This window comes from Emys orbicularis, chromosome 10 (genome assembly GCF_028017835.1).
Source record: "Emys orbicularis isolate rEmyOrb1 chromosome 10, rEmyOrb1.hap1, whole genome shotgun sequence".
Classification (NCBI taxonomy): Eukaryota; Metazoa; Chordata; order Testudines; family Emydidae; genus Emys; species Emys orbicularis.
The window spans coordinates 71,120,912-71,138,540 of NC_088692.1; the positions used below are offsets into that span (position 1 = coordinate 71,120,912).

General features: G+C 46.5%; 1 protein-coding gene across 1 annotated transcript in view; it reads right to left on the bottom strand.

The window, feature by feature from the left end:
- Nucleotides 1-17,629, bottom strand: part of ATP8B4 (ATPase phospholipid transporting 8B4 (putative)) — a 154,976-nt gene that overhangs the window by 8,740 nt on the left and 128,607 nt on the right. The window contains 1 exon segment of the mRNA XM_065412715.1: nucleotides 10,942-11,165. Within this exon segment, the coding sequence (XP_065268787.1) occupies nucleotides 10,942-11,165 (224 nt within the window).

Below are 17,629 nucleotides of genomic sequence, written 5' to 3' on the forward strand. Positions count from 1 at the left end.
CATATTTTTTACTACACATTTGTAGCACACTTGGCTCCTTAACAGGGTTGATGCATGTGGTATGGGGAAGGGATCTGGCCATCCCACATTCAAGTCAACTTCTCTTGTAACCCTTGAGCAGGCTGGGTACTTCTTAGCTCATCAAGCAGGAAGGATGCCTGGTTCCAACCAAGGAAAAATGGCCAAGTCTGAATTGAAGGTGAAAGTTTGAAGATTCTCTACAAGGATCAATTTGGATTTATGCCCGATCCTTCCTAGCAACATGAAAACACAAGTCCCCATTGCTAAGTTTATGCAAACAATAACTTGCAAATCCATTTAGTGATGAAGGCCTTTTTCTCAGCACCCCTCGTTTTAAAGTTGCACTTAATTTATACCGCTTTTTAGTTTCCTTTACATGAAAGTTATAAAGCTATTTTTATTATAATGAGTCTGTCTTGCAGAAAACACATTATAGAATAAATAAGAGGTGCCCTTCTCCATCTGTTCTTTATTTGTGCAATTAGCAGAAATATACTGGAGAAATGCAGAAGGAATTGAATATACTTGAATATAAGAGCTCCTTTCTGCAATTTTAGCCAGCCACTATATCTGCTAAGAGCTTTGGATAACTATTTCACAGGTAATCAAAACCTTTGAGGTTATCAAAACCTTTGAGACTAGTCTAACAGTCACATGCTATTTTCATATTTTCAACTGTGACTTGTTTATATTGTTTGGCATAATACAAGGGGTTTTTTTTTATATTCATGGACAGGATAATTGTTTCCATATTCTTTTAAAAAAGCTTTCCCTTAAATCCCTGTAGTGTTGACAATGGCATATTGTCATCAGATAGTCTCATTTCTCAAGCAAACAATGCCAGTAGTTGCAACTGGTTTGATTCATAACTTTCCTAAATAAGGCCCCAAGAAATGTTCTGGCACAAGCACTTAAAAATGCGTGTCTTCACTGATATCCAAGAGTCCACATATGTGTACACAAAAGTGTAGAAGGTTGCAAGAGCACAACACAGAAGCAGTTGCCTTAAACTTATGCAACCTGTGTGGGCACTGGAACCCCACATGTAGAGCCTGATTCAACTCCCACTGAGGTCTATGATAGACTGTCTATTGACTTCAGTGGTAGCTTGATCAGGCCCCAAAAGTACACACCCATCTCCTGATTCCCTGTCTATAGTCTTGTCAGACTCTAGTGCCAACGGGCCGTGGCAGAGATTAAGCTCTCTAATCTATGTATCTATTTTAGGTACTTATATGGCCTCCATTACCATGATATCTAAGCACCTCAGTTTTTGCTGTACTTCTCTTTAAAATATCCCTGTGAGATAGTGTTATATCTTTGCTCTTTACATAACATTAAGACTATGAGGAAACTAAACAGACATGGCTGGGTTCCAATTAACCATATTCTCTAGTACACAAACATATAAGACCTGGCTACATATATAAACTGCTACTCTGTGGGGTTCTGGTGGCTTCTGCAATAGAGACTGGAAAGCCCACTAGAGGGCTCCCAAACTATTTAAAGGGATACTACCCACTCCCCATTCAGTAGGGATTTACTATTATCCCCATTCTAGAGATGGAGAACTGAGACCTTGCTCTGGGCTTGGGCAATTGTTCTCTGGCTCTCCTTCTAGCTTCAAGTTCACGTACTGGGGTTACTGGAGGCAACAGAGATTCAAATGTATGTGAGAGGAGAAGAAAGTTTATCACAACTTCAGTTGCAGGCAGGGGGTAGTGCTGGGGATGTGTGTGTTGTGGGGATGTAGCTGTAGGAGGACCCAGTCATAAGCGTGAGATATACTGGATAGGGTTCTGCATGTTACTTCATCATGCGGGGCTCAATCAGGCTGTTGGATTTCCATTAAATATCGAGGTCCTAAAATTGAGACGGCCCTAAAAAATGTGTTCAGAGGAAACTTTCCAATGAAGTTTTTTTTTATAATGATTCACAAACAAAACTGGACTTTGAATGGAAACCCATGTTTAAAGAAGATAAGAAATGTTGACATTAAAGAATTATAATGTTTTCCATAACTCCCGCCCTTCTAACCGATTAAAGGGTAGAAGGGGGATAACATACTTACTTATAACACTGAAATATAAAATGAAGAATTTCTAATGGTTAGATGAAGAGCTTTGATAGATATATTTTTTTAATGATTTGTAATTATGGACAGTGAAGGAGTACAGCTGAAGTAACACTTAGGCCAAGGCCTTGCTGGCATAAGTGTTTTTTTCCCAATTCTTCTTTTACATAGAATTGCTAATCTATTAAAAATGATGATATTGCTGACAAGACAATGCTGTGCTGGAAGTTTTGGGGTGAAAACACACAAATCTGTAACACCAAGAAGCCTTTTTTACTGGGAGACCTAGGGCAAGGTGACACAAAAAATACCATGACACTGAAACTGCAAAACGAGCAGAAAAAATGCAGAAGTTGGGTAACTGAAGCTTGCACATGTATAATGTGTCGGTAACCTAAAACTCAAAGGGTTGATGTGTTAAGAGCCAATTTGATAAAGATTACTTAATCTGTAATGTATAAACGTATACAAGACCTAAGTGAACATAGGCCTACATTGGAGAAACACCGGACCAGAAACTGAAGGACTGGACTGAAGGACTAGACCAACAGATCAGGGGAGATGACAATCATCAGGAAGTATTGGAGGATTTCCCAGTGCCCTGAAATGTGGTAACTCAGGCCCTTTACCAATTACATTTGTAATTGTCTGTTATAAATGTATGTTCAGGCACTATAAGTCACAATAACTCTGTCTGAAATTGCATAAATAAAGGCAGAAATTGATTAAGCCTAAATTGGGTGTGCTTGTGACTCAGATTTCCAACTTTTACTCCCAACAAAATCTAAAACTTTCTCTATCGCTGATATGTACATATCTCAACATCTGAGGCCTAGTTCAGTCACACCAGAGTATCTAAGAGCTGATATAGACTATTGTACAAAGCTCAACTGCCTGGAATTTGGGCTGGATAACATCCCATGAGAATGCCTGATTCCACAGGATTGTTGTTTCTTTCTAGTTATAGCTGAGCCAGAACATGGTATTTCCTTATTTATACCTCTGTTTTCAGACAAAACCAAGATCTGCAGTAGCACACAGAGTTTGAGGGTGAAGGTGAGAGCCATTTGTTTTATCTGATCCAGTTTGCCCATCCCTCTTGCACATAGAGGTAGTTGGAACTTTTTGACCATTTTTTTTCTCAGAAAATAACAATTCATCAAAATTGAAACTTTGTCAGGAAGGTTTCTCAGGTCCAGGATGGAATATCTGCTTGAGAGAGTAAGAGACACTCACACCCAGAGTTGGGACACTCACTTGGGATGTGGGAGATCCAGGTTCCATTTCTCACTGCAAATCAGTCACAGCACAGACTTGAACCTGAATCTTCCACATCCCAGATGCATGCCGTCATCTGGGAGCTATTGGCTATTCTCTTTCTCCCCCTCCCTCTCTTCTAATTTGTGAAAGGTTTATTTTTGTTATGATACAGAATGAAACCAAATGTCAAAACATTGACATTTTTTACAAAATGGAATTCTTGTTTCCCAGAGAGCATTAACTGCATCCTTTCCCATAATAAGTAGCTTTGGGAATAGGGGAAATTCAGAATTTCACACTGAATAGGTCTTGCATGAGAGTCTCCAGGGACTGTTTGCAAACTCATAAACAGGAACCAAATCACTCACACTTTAAATTAGATTGAAAGTAAAATACAATGAGTTACAATCCACCAGCAAAATGACACCACCATCCACTGCTGTCACTAAGTCTGCATCACAAATCATGGAGTCACTTAAAAGAACATCTCACAGACCCAGATGCCAGAGGAACATATTCCAGAAATTCACATCTGTGACATGCAGCCCACCTGCCATTCACCTTGGCTGGGCCAGACGGAGCATATAATCAAAGAGCAACAGTTAGTGATCAAATTCAGCAGTGGCAGCAATAATGAAAGGCAACCTAAGGAGTAAAGAATTACAACACATCTCTTTATGTAATTATAAGGCTGTTTTAAAGTCAACATTGCATCTAGAAAAGCCTAATCTGTCTATATCTGTCCAAGAGTTTTCAGCTGCGCAGTGTAGGTAACTGTAAATGCACATGAAAGAAGATATAGATGTTCAGATTTTTTTTTAGGTCCTACTCTAGATATATTAGCTCTTCAAATGAAGCAAAGAATGGAAGGAGACAAAAAGTAGGGAGAATACTACAGAGATTTTCATACAAAATCGGACTGTGGATGAAATCCTGCACCCATTCCAGTCAGTAGTTTTGCTACTGACTTCAAAAGGGCCAGCATTTCACCCTATGTTTTCATTAAAAGAAAACTCAAAATTCCAATGGAGAAAAATATATTCTCTTCTCCTAATAAGTGTATATATTTCTCTTCAGTGGGGAATGGATAGACTGGCACATTTATGCTACACAAGGAGTGTCCAAAAATTGTTACTGTAATTGGTTAATCTATTGTATCATGTAACTATAGGTCAAAATTTTCCAGTTTGAGTGCCTACAATTACATTCCTAAATCTACAGGTAGGCACCAAGGTATATGTGTCCTGGGGCTGGTCTACACTAGGGGGGGGGATCGATCCAAGATACGCAACTTCAGCTATGCGAATAGCGTAGCTGAAGTCGAAGTATCTTGGATCGAATTACCTGGGGTCCACACAGCGCGGGATCGACGGCCGCGGCTCTCCCATCGACTGCGCTACCGCCGCTCGCTCTGGTGGAGTTCCGGAGTCGACAGTGAGCGCGTTCGGGGATCGATATATCGCGTCTTAACGAGACGTGATATATCGATCCCGGATAAATCGATTGCTACCCGCCGAAACGGCGGGTAGTGAAGACGTACCCCTGGTTTTCAGAGGTGCTGAGCAAGTCAGAGGGATTTGTAGGTGCTTAGCATCTGTGAAAATCAGCTACATACAGTCAGGTGCTTAAGCTTAAATTTCTATGTCCACTTTGTAAAATTTCAGCCATAGTTCTTAACAGTATAATGAAAGTCCTCTTCTCCTATATTCTCAATTGAATAGCTACTGTAATGAGATGTAGAAAATCAGGAAATAGTTTAGATTTGTAATTTCAAGCACAGCAATCTAATTTATTATATTAGTTTATTATTAAACTATGGTTATTCATAAGGTGTCCATCACTGCAGTGTCCAGGATCATCACAACTGTACAAAAGTACCCCCATCCCTGTTTGTTTTTCTACACGGGATTGGTTTGTCTCCAGGAGAAATATTTCTGAGCCATTCTGCAACTTTCCATTACTGAGGGAAAGCAAGTGGAATGAGAGCAGTCATTGTGCCTTCAAGATAGCATGCTCTATCACCTGTCCCCAAAAATTGCACCTTGGAGACAGTCAGAGTTCCTGGTGAACATAATGTAGTGGGGCAGTTGCCCTGCTCCTGAAAAAAGGCTAGGCTGATTGGGGAAGCAGCCACAGCTGGAGCCACGCCCCTATCAGGCCACAGCTGGCCCTCTAAAAGAGCTGTGAGCCAAGAGCTGAGTCAGTCTCTCTCTTGCTCTGGAGAGAGAAGGACCTGGCTGCCTGGGAGCTCAGGGTACAGAGAATGGAGCAGGGCTGGGGAAAGGCAAGGGGAGCTGGGGAGCTCCAGCCTGATAAATCCCCAGGTTGTGGGCCTTGCTAAAAGGCCAAAACAGGTACTGGGGTTGCAGAGGCTGCAGCCCGGGGTTAGAGAGAGGCAGCTGGTCCAACTACGCCCCCTTGCCAATGATTAGTGGCCTTTTACAGACTGCAGTTTGCCCCAGTGAGTGGGGGCTAGATGATGACTGGCAGTAGCCACTGAGGCAAGGTGGGGATAGAGGGTTGGGGGTTCCCCTGGGAGGGGAGACCCAGACTGTGGGTTACTGCTGGGGGCAGAACCCAGAGGAAAAGGGGCACCGGGATCCAGGAGGGACACGGGGGCCCTAAGGCAGGTGAGACACCGGCCTGCAGAGGGCGTTCCGGGCTGGACAAGAGCTAATTCCCAGGATAACCAGCAGGAGCGCTGCGCTGGTGGGTCTCGCTTCACTACATGTGGTGGAGAATGTGGGCACATGTGGTCCACCCTGATATAAAGGGCAGCGCAAGGACTGTGGGACTATTGCTTGGAGCTACAGGAAGGGATGATGGATCCCGGGTATACTGGGGCTTCCTTTGCAGAGGCCCCAGCTGCTACCCCTGGTTGGGGACAGGCGTCAGCTCCCTGGCAAAAGGGGGCTGATGACCCACAGGGACTCTGGGAGGTACAGTGGGCCCTCCATGAAAAGTTGGGCCAGCTGGCGGAGGAGCAGGGGGCCTGGTAAAACTCCTTCGGAGGGAGTTTCGGAGGAGCCGTCGAGAGCGGGACGGAAAGCCCAGTGCTAGGACCCGGAGGCCGGGCAGGGAACATAGGGCGTGTTATGCCTGTACAAAGCATGGACATTTACAAAGGGATTGTCCCTATTGGGGTGGGGGCAGGGCGCCTCAGCCCAAGCAGGGTCAGGGGCAAGTCCTTAGTACAGTCTGCCAGCTGAGGGAACCCTGGTGGCTGTGGACATGTTGGGCCTGTGGGCGATAAGGGCACATGCAGTGGGCATGCCCAGGCCCGAGATGGAGGGTCCAGGTCCGCCCTGGCGAAAGGGTGGGACCTGAGAGGGACCAAGAAAGACCCAAGGCAGGAAAGAGGCGGGGAGCCTGCTGGGGCTGCCATACACTGGGCCACATTAGGAGGCACTGCCCCCTCAAGGAAACTGAGGGGCGGCCGAAGGAGGTGCCTGGGGGCCCAGAAGGGGCAACACTGGATATGGTGGAGGCTGCAGGAATAATGGCTGACCGGTCATTAGGCCACCCATGGGAGGTGGCGGAGGAAGCGACGGAGATGGAGGGGACCCAGCAGGAGGTTGGGACCCAGACCATCGCCGAGCCAGTCACCAATGAGGAAACCCAGACAGAGTGGGGCCTGCAAGAGGCCGGGACCCTGGTGGTCGTGGGACAGGCCACCAAGTGGACCCAGCCCCTGAGGGTGGAGGGTCTGGGAGATATGTACCTGAGGGCACGGCTCAAGGCTGCGGAGCAGGCCTGCCGGAAGGTGGAGGCCCACAAGCAGGAGATGGCCAGAAGCTGGGAGGTTTCAGAGATGAAGTGGGCGGTCCTGGAGGGGTAGCCTCGGGGAGCCCAGGCCAAGAGTCCCCCCACCTCCAGTGGTGGGGATTTTTGGGGGGGAGGGGGGACGCGTAGTGGGGCAGTTGCCCTGCTCCTGAAAAAAGGATAGGATGATTAGGGAAGCAGCCCAGCTGGGGCCACACCCCTATCAGGCCACAGCTGGCCATATAAAGGGGCTGTGAGCCAGGAGCTGAGTCAGTCTCTCTTGCTCTGGAGAGAGAAGGACCTGGCTGCCTGGGAGCTCAGGGTACAGGGAATGGAGCAGGGCTGGGGAAAGGCAAGGGGAGCTGAGGAGCTCCAGCCTGGTAAATCCTCAGGCTGTGGGCCTTGCTAAAAGGCCAAAACAGGTACTGGGGTTGCAGAGGCTGCAGCCCGGGATTAGGCAGAGGCAGCTGGTCCAACCACGCCCCCTTGCCAATGATGAGTGGCCTTTTACAGACTTCAGTTTGCCCCAGTGAGTGGGGGCTAGATGATGACTGGAGTAGCCACCGAGGCAAGGTGGGGATAGAGGGTTGGGGGTTCCCCTGGGAGGGGAGACCCAGACTGTGGGTTACTGCTGGGGACAGAACCCAGAGGAAAAGGGGCACCGGGGTCCAGGAGGGACACGGGGGCCCTAAGGCTGGCGAGACACCAGCCTGCAGAGGGCGCTCCGTGCTGGACAAGAGCTAATTCCCAGGATAACTGTCAGGAGGCACCGCGCCGGTGAGGCTCGCTTCGCTACACGTGGCTGTTGTGGCAAGTCACAGAGAGGACATCTCTGAGGTAGTTTAATCTTTAACCCACTAAGGACTTTAAAAATTAGGACCAGGACTTTGAAGTGCATGGAGATCCAGTGTAGAATGTGGAACACCACTTTAATGTGATTTTGACAAACTGTCTTACCAAGAAGGAAGCCCAGTGCATGCTCAGCTTCTTCCAAGAGTCTGTATGGTCCAGAAATAGGACCCTGGATTGGGAGTCAGGAGACCTGGGTCTAATCACAGATCTGCCTGTTGTGTGACCTCAGTCAAGTCAGTTCACTTCTGTGCCTCTGTTTCCCCTCCCAATCCTTGTCTATCTTGCCTATTTAGAATGTAAGCCCTTCAGGGCAGGAATGGCCTCTTACTGTGTGTTGATACATTGCCTGACAATGTGGGATCTAAAACATCCTCTGCTCTAGTGTGTACTGGGAGGTCTGAGGTCAAAGGCCAAGAGCTGACAACCTCTGATTGCAACATGTTCCTGACAACCACCTGAATGTAGGACAGAAGTGCAAGTCTTAGAGTTTTTCTGAAGAAAAAATAAAAGATTGATACAGTTTCCAGTATACTGGCAGTTAAGCTGATGGCCCCCAGTCATACAGCTATGTTTGCCATCAGATTACTTAATTTCCTTTCCTTGTGCCATTTTACACTTGAGTTTTATCCTACAGATTTCCATTTTTGCATAGGTCATGCAAGAGAATCCTTCCACAAGTTCTTCCTAAGATCCACATTCAAGCAAAGCCCTCTCATTTTCAACATTATGTATTTTTGGTGTATTCCACAAAGTACAGTGGGTTGAGAGAATATGCAGCGTTAATAAGTCTATTATTCAAAACATAGTCATGGAAATTTGTCCTCTATTTTGAATCAATCAGAATGGCTAGAAAACCTTATGCCTTTACACCAGATTATGTAAAAACAAAATTAAGATGTATAGTTTATACTGCTGAGAAAATTCTTTCTTCCATCTATTAAGTTTATAAAGATGAGCCAAAATGGCAAAGTATTCATGAAAAGAATATTGATGTTCTAGTGTTCAATAAATCTTTCCAACACTATGTAGCTCTATAAATCATATCAAATTTTATGTTTAATTGCTGTAATTATGAAATGTCTCTCCTTCCCCAGAAATACAAATGTTGTTTCCCAAGGCTCAGACATTTAAAATATTTCTACCATTATTCATGGTTTTATACAATTCCTGATCCTCTCTTTTCTGAAACCATGACAGCAGACCTCAGGAATGGTTCCCCTTCCCAGGTTGCCACTGCATGCATCTACAGACAATGGCACTGCTGCTGCAGCCCATGTCTCTCCCCGGCCCCAGTATTGAGTTTGAAGAGTCAGTATCCTTCCTGAATACACCCTTTTCCTGACATCACCCCTCAAAGTAGACAGGGGAGACCCACTTCCCCAATGCCACCCTCTTTGCCTGCTAGGAAGCTTGCCCAGCTCAATAACCAAAGGGTTACCAACTAATTTCCCAATTGAACCACCAGAGGAGGTCTCACTGCCCATCTGAATAATCACCCAATAAGCCAAAGGTCACAAAATGATCTGTTGACACCAACACTGTTGCTGTGAGGCACAGCTGCCTGGTATGGAGAGCTACCTAGTAAAGGCTTTCAGAGATGCTAGGGGGAACTACAGTGTGTCAAGAGGAATGGGAGTGGAAGGACTGATGGATTTGAGAGGGAGGGTATGCACTTCTTCAGGGGATGGCACTGGTGGAAGAGTATTAACCCATGGAATGTCGCATGTATCTCCAACTGAGGTGAAAGATTTTGAGAGAGCCCTTTGCTATGCTTTTAGCAACATCTCACTATAATGTGGGTCTCCAAAATACAGATTCCCAGTGCAGCCCCAGTTACTACCCTTTACTCTTTCCCAACAGAGAGAGACCCAGATCAACATCCCCAGGATGTTGAGTAAATATTCATATATACAAACAAGCATTCAATAAATATGTGACTATGCATTCAAATTCAAACAAGAGTAAAGGGTTTGTTTTTTTCTTATTCAAAACTGAACATTGACTAGTATAGATGACACTTTTCATCTGGAGGATACTGAGTATATGTAGTGCCTCCCTACCTCTGGACAAGGGAGTTGGGAAAGGGCTGGTTCTTCCCGATGACAGAAAGGAAGCTGGAGAAACTTAAAGGGGCCTCACTCGTCTAATTCACTATTGCTATCTAACAAATCTGAAATGATCAGCCAGGACACATCAGATTCAGGGCCCACTGGACTGAAGACCCATGTCCCCCACTATAACTTGAAGGTGAGAAACAATCACCCACAATAACCGCTCCTAATTGCCCAAGAATATAATTAAAATAAACAAATAAATACAGGGCCTCTACTCTTGGTCTCCCTCGCTGACAGCAGCTGGTTGGTGTTTATTGAAGGCCTTGGGCTTTCAGTAACTTCTGCAGATCAAACGTGAGGAAATAGGAAAAGCAGGATTTGCTGAAGGACATGAGGAGTTCCCCATGTCCCCAAGCAGCTTTGCAAGACACCTTTATGTTACCTTACACTTTGGCTAGAGCTTAGTCAGGATCAGTTGGCTTGGCATGGAGCCTACTTATGTGACCTGCAGAATTTATAGATTTAAGTACTCCTGACAACCACACAATCAAGCCTCAGGATTTAGCCCTAAAGAAACTATTTACTGGATTAAGACATATGGTTCTCTTTTTTCCTTTAAGCATAAGGCAGCCTGGCCTAACAAATGAAATCACGAAATGTCTCAACAATTTGGAGGAAATGAAGGAAATCATTAAATATAATAATTACAGTCAGGTTAATTTTTTTAAAGAAAATAAAGACTAATATGATTTTAATTAACTTCCAAATGATTTTCACTCAAACATTTGGATTGTTCAGTTCAATTTTCTGACTTCTAATTATCCAATAATTAAAAAAACACCCCTTTTCATAGGTGGGTACATTAAACATACACAACATTGTTTTGTTGGTTTATAAACTTAACTCCCAAAAACTAACCTGAGCTGAGAAGCCACAGAAGAAGCCAAACCAGAAATGCACCAGAGTGAAGGAAAAGTTTTTGTAGAAGAAATAACACAAGAACTTGCACATTCTGAAATAGGACCACCTGCCATGAACAAGCAGGAGCCGCTTAAGGTATCTGAACTGGGCAAAGGAGTAATCGCTGGCCAAGACTGCTTGCATTCCTTCCTCACCACTGATGCCAATGCCTATGTGTGCGCCTGTAAGTAAAAAAGAAGCAGAAATATGTCTCTACTAAGTATTTGAAAAAGACGCATTCATTTGCTAAACTATCACAGCGAGCATTTTGTTTAGTGAGACATAAGTAGATGTCAGTTTTAAGGTGATCCCTGCCTTACCATGTAATAAAAGTATCCTGGGCTACTGAAACCATGAGGTAGAAAGCAGAGAAGTTATCAGATCAACAGGGAACACCCACTAAGTTAGCATTATCGTTACTATTATACTGAATCATGCACTCCTGCCTCTCACCCTCAGCATCTTGGGAAGCATTAGCCACCTCTTTAATATAGAATAATTTTTGTTATGATTATTTTTAAAGCCCCCATAACTCTCTCTTCCTCTTTCAACCCCTCTTCCTTCCTTCTCTCTGGAAGAAAAAATGTTTATTTTGCTCATTCTTTGCCAAAATAGGTGAATTGGAGGAGGGCCCTGTTGTTATTGAAGCTAACGTGGAAAACTTTTAAAATAAATAAAATTTAGTTTTTAAAAACCCAACTCGAGATTGAGATATGGCAGTAGTCCAGTAATTGTTCACCACCCCTGTACTCAGACTGGCCTCAATCCATTCAATTTCAGTCTAATGGGCCATATTTTTTCTGAATATAATGTGGGGCCCAACCCCGCCATTCATCTGCCATTGGAATGTAAGGTTCTATACAATGGCAGGATTGGGTGACAGTCAGCAAGCAGATGAGATATTATAAGCAACCAACACAGTACATTAGCAGCTATGTAAGGCATCTTACTATTTTATTTTAAGGGCTGCCCATAAATGAATTATAAAGACAATATATTTACTGTACAACCTGCTTGCACAGTATCATATTTTAATATACAAAAATTCTTCCAAGTAACTGACACTACAATAAAAGAATTTACAATAGTTACTAATGCTGTACTTGTGAACTGTATTCTGCTATGCAAATATTGTAAAATATAAGATGTTTCTTCATGGCTGTACTGCACTCTCCACTTAATCAGGACACAATTCAGTTGGGATACTTCCCAGGATAGCCAAGCTATACTACCAAGGAATTCTACTTCATTGGGATGCCAACATATGAGTAGTGGTACTCAAATAGGGATACTATGTCTTTGTAATGTTCAGAGGCTGATGGTGCTTTGACACCTTTCAAAAATCCTTGGCCTCTGCCAGTGCTTGTTTGCCAAAGCAGAAGTGTTTTAATAATCTCCCTCTAGGCTCTTTGAAACACTGATGAAAATTAACCCTTTTAAGGATGTAAATAGTACAGGACTGGTAGGATGCTGGAAGGCCCTGAATTTGGTAGTTCAATTTTAGCTCAATCTGGGTAAAAATAACTGTTGTTGGTCTGAGTGGTGTTGTTTGCTTTATAAGCAGGGCCGGCTCCGGGCCCCAGGCAACCAAGCACATGCTTGGGGCGGCACCTGGTAAGGAGTGGCGGGGGGAGCGCGGCGCGGCATTCCCGGGGGGGGGGGCGCTCCGGCGGCGCAGCGCTTGGCGGGGGGGGGCGGTGCGGGGCGCGGAGCTGGGGGGGGGGGGGTTCCGGCGGCGCTCAGCGGGGGGGGCGGGCTCCGGCGGCGCGGCGCTCGGCGGGGGGGCGGCGCGGGGCTCGGTGGGTGGGGGGTTCCGGCGGCGCTCGGCGGGGGGGGGGGCGGGCTCCGGCGGCGCGGCGCTCGGCGGGGGGGCGGCGCGGGGCTCGGCGCTCGGGAGGGTTCCGGCGGCGCTCGGCGGGGGGCGGTGCGGGGCGCGGCGCTGGGGGGGGGTGTTCCGGCGGGGGGGGACGGGCTCCGGTGGCGCGGCGCTCGGCGGGGGGGAGGCGCGGGGCGCGGCGCTTGGGGGGGGGGTTCCGGCGGCGCGGCTCGGCAGGGGGAGGCGGCGCTTTTTTTTGCTGCTTGGGGCAGCAAAAAAGTTAGAGCCGGCCCTGTTTGTAAGTGACAGACCTATAACATCTTTATTTCTTCAGAGAACCAGCAAGTTAAATGTGAGCAAAACAAAGCAATTTGAGAACCATTTCAGATACAAGCAAAAAGTGCACCACCTCGTTAGTCAGAAATTCTCCTTAATCAGAATGAAAGATGAGCAACTTGGGTATCCCAATTAAAGTGGATTCAGCAGTATGTTATTTATCAAATGCTTATAAGAAGAAGTTACTCACCTTGTGCAATAACAATGGTTCTTCGAGATGTGCGTCCCTGTGGGTGCTCCACTCTAGGTGTTGGTGCGTCCCTGCACCGGAGATTTCTCGCAGCAGTACTCGGTCGGGGGAAGGGCGTGCACAGGAGTCGTCTCGTGCAGCCGTTGGCACCTCCTGTAGCGTGCGCACCCCCGACTGTCCCCTCCGTTCCTTCTCTACCGCAGAGCTTGGCGTGAACTCCAAAGTAGAGGGGAGGAGGGTGGGTAGCGGAGCACCCACAGGGACACACATCTTGAAGAACCATCGTTACTGCACAAGGTGAGTAACTTCTTCTTCGAGTGGTGTCCCTGTGCGTGCTCCACGCTAGGTGCTTGTAGAGCAGTACCCCACCAGAGGTGGTAGGGGTTCGGAGTTATGTATAAGTGTGTGATGAGAGCACTGTGAGGCCAACGATAGAGTCTGAGACAAGGCCTTGGGTCATAGCGTAATGCTTTGCAAAAGTGTGCTCCGATGTCCAGGTTGCAGCTCTACAAATATCTATTAAAGGGGACATTGTTCAAGAATGCAATCGATGTCGCCATGGCTCGTGTTGAGTGGGAGCTGATGCCCATGGGGGGTTCTTTGTGATGCAGGTGGTAGCAAGTTTGAATACAGGTAGAGACCCATTTGGAGAGTCTCTGGGTCGCTACTGTAAAGCCCTTGGAGCGCTCTGCTGTAGAGACGAAGTCTTGGTGACTTGCAAAATGGTTTAGTTCTGTCCAAGTAGAAGGCTACAGTCTGACATCTAGCATGTGCAACATTGCTTCTCGAGAGTTGTTATGTGGCTTGGGATAGAAGGCAGGTAAGTGTATGGTTTGGTTAATATGAAAATTTATAGCCACTTTGAGCAAGAATTTTGGGTGAGGACGTAACATGATTTTGTCTTTGGTAAATACAGTGTATGGTGGTTCAGCCATCAATGCTCCTATTTCGCTGAAATGTCTGGCAGACGTGATTGCCACTAGGAATGCGACTTTCATTGACATATGTAGGAGTGAGCAGGTTGCTAGAGGTTCGAAGGGTGGTCTTGTGAGACATTTGAGCACAAGATGGTGGTGCAGGCTGGCGTACTTCTGGGTACATGTTCTGCATACCTGCTAGAAAGCATGGTGTAATCGGGTGACCGAATATTGAAGCCCCTTTTATCTGCTCATGGAGGGCCGTGATGGCAGCCAGGTGTACTTTAATAGAACTTATGGCTAACCCCATTTCCTTCAGTTCTAGTAGGTAGTCTAGGATCATAGATAGAGGCGCCGTGGTCGCATCCAGCTGTTTTTGCTGACGCCAAAGGGAGAATCTTCTCCACTTGTGGCGGTAAGTATTTCTAGTGGTGAGGCGACGGCTATTTAGTAATACCTGTTTTACTTTCTCTGAACAGTTCAATTCCCCATGTTGGAACCAGAGAGGAGCCACGCTTTGAGATGGAGTTTCACTGGGTCTAGATGGAGCGTCAGGCCCTTGTTCTGGGACAGCAGGGCCGTCTGAAAGGCAGCGGTTATGGGGCACAGACTGCTAGACTTGAGAGGCACGGAAACCAAGTCTGTATGGGCCACGTGGGGACAATGAGAATGATGTATGCTCTGTCGAATCATATCTTGCAGATGACCCGGGATCAGTGGTATCAGCGGGAAGGCGTACATGAGTGATGCGTTCCACAGGATGAGGAAGGCATCCCCTAACGATCCCAGTGACAGGCCTGCCCTGGAGCAAAATAGTGGACATTTGTGATTTGTTGCTGAGATGAAAAGGTCGATTACTGGGTGACCCCATTTTTGGAATATCGTGCCGAGAACACTGTCGTGGATTTTCCACTCGTGTTCCTGTGAGAAGTGCCTGCTGAGGTTGTCGGCTGTAGTGTTTTGGCACCCTGGTAGGTATGATGCTGTGATGTTTATATTGATGCGGATGTAGAAGTTCCATAAATTCATGGCTGCTACGCATAGCAAGTGAGACCTGGCTCCTCCTTGGCGATTGATGTAAAACATGCACGCCACATTGTCGGTGAGAATAGAGATTGAGGTTTCTCGTATGAGTGGGAGGAAGTGTTGGCATGGATTGTGTACCACACGGAGTTCCAGGAGATTGATATGTAGTTGGGTTTCCGTCGCAGACCACTTGCCTTGTACATTGTGGTGACCCAATTGGGCGCCCCAACCTATCAGGGAGGCATCTGTTGTCATAGTCACTGATGGGGGGGTCTTGTTGAAAGGGAATCCCGGAGCATACATTCCCTGGCGGTGTCCACCATTGTAGGGAGAGGATAACCCTTGGTGGTAGTGTCACACATCTGTTGAGAGAGTGTTTGCTGGGTGCATAGACCATGCTCAACCAGTGCTGCAGACAGCGTGTATGGAGTCTGGCATACTTTGCTACGAAAGTCGTAGCTGCCATATGTCCCAGAATCTGAAGGCATGTCCTCACTGAAGTTTGTGGACTGATGGTCACTGTGGAAATAAGATTGGTCAATGTAGTGAATCTGTGGTTTGGCAATATTGCCTTGGCTTGTATGGAGTCTAGGTCAGTTCCAATAAATTCCAATCGCTGGGTTGGTTCCAGGGTGGATTTCTTTTCGTTTCTCTGTAGACCTAGCTGGTGAAATAGGTTTATTGTGGTTTCTTGTCGATTGGCACCCTTGAGGAGGCAATCATCCAAATAGGGGAAGATTATGACTCCTTTGTGTCGAAAATGTGCTGCTACTACCGCAAGCGTTTTTGAGAATACGTGGGGAGCGGTGGACGGTCTGAAGGGAAGGATCCTGTATTGGTAATGGTTGGGTCCTACTGTGAACCGCAGGAACCGTCTGTGGGCATGGAAGTATGCATCTTGGAGGTTGAGGGCTGCAAACCACTTGCCCCCATCTAGCGCTGGGATTATTGTGGCCAGAGAGACCATTTTGAACCTGTGGTTGCGTACGAACCTGTTGAGTTTTCGGAGATCTAAGATTGGTCTCCATCCCACTCCTTTCTTCTCTGTCAGGAAATATTTGGAATAAAAACCTCTCTCTCGGTATTGATGTGGTACTGGTTCTACAGCACCCAGCAGTAGGAGGTCGTCTACTTCCTGTTGTAGAAGGTGATTGTGAGAGGGGTCCCTGAAGAGGGATGGGGAAGGGGGGAGGACAGGGGGGGATAGCTGTGAAAGGAATGGTGTAGCCAGATTGTATGATCTCCAAAACCCATTGATCTGTGGTTATTGCAGTCCAGGCAGGGTAAAATGGGTGTAGGCGGTGACCAAAATTGTGGGATGGGGTATCTGTTGGCGCTAGAGGTGTGGGGAGGTTGTGCATACCCTCGACCAAGACTTCAAAATTGTGGCTTAGATGCAGATGGACGGGCGGATGAGGCCTGGTTCTGTGGAGCTCGTCGTCTCTGACCCCTTGTTTGAGTCTGTTCTGAGTGAAGTATCGTGGTTGCTGACAGTTAAATGAGGTGTCTCGTGACCTCTGGTATGGTGTAAAGCGAGGGCGTTCGTCAGGCGGTGGGTGTATGTAGAGTTGCTTGGGAGGCCTTCCTGGTATGGAGGAAATGTCTGTTTGAGACGAGAATAGTTTATCCCTATCAAAGGGGAGGTCCTCCACTTTTGGTTGTAGTTCTTTTGGAATTCCCAAAGCCTGCAACCATGATATTCTTCTCATAACCACAGCTATTGCAGTTGTTTGGGCAGCTGTGTCCGCTACATCCATTGAGGCTTGCAGCGCTGTGCAGACTATTAACTGACCCTCATTGATAATGGCGTTGAGTTGAGGACGTTTATGCTCGGGGAGGTCCTCCATGAGCTCTTGTATTTTACTATAGTTAGAGTAGTCGTAATTTGGCAACTCTGAGCAGAAGGGTGGCTGATGAGTAAACTTTCCACCCAAAAAGGTCCAGTCTCTTGTGTTCTTTATCTTGCAGTGAGGAGTGGAAATGAGGCTATTTACTGCGCTGATTAGCAGCCTCTACTAACAGAGAGCAGGCTTGAGGGTGTGAAAACAAAAATTCCATGTCTTTGGCTGGAACAAAGTATTTTCTGTCAGCTGTTTTGTTGGTGGGTGGTGTCAATGCCGGTGTTTGCCATATTACCTCCACAGGCTTCATTATAGCCTCATCCATGGGGAGAGCAATCTTGGCCGATGATGCCGAATGTAAGATTTTTAACAACTTATGTTGTTTCTCCTGCACCTCATGTAAGGCAATTTCTTGGCTGTTTGATACTCTTTTGAAGAGTTCTTGGAACTGTTTCAGGTCATCTAGTGCCGTAGGGGTAGACGGCGTCACCGCTTCGTCTGGTGCGGAAGATGAGTGTGG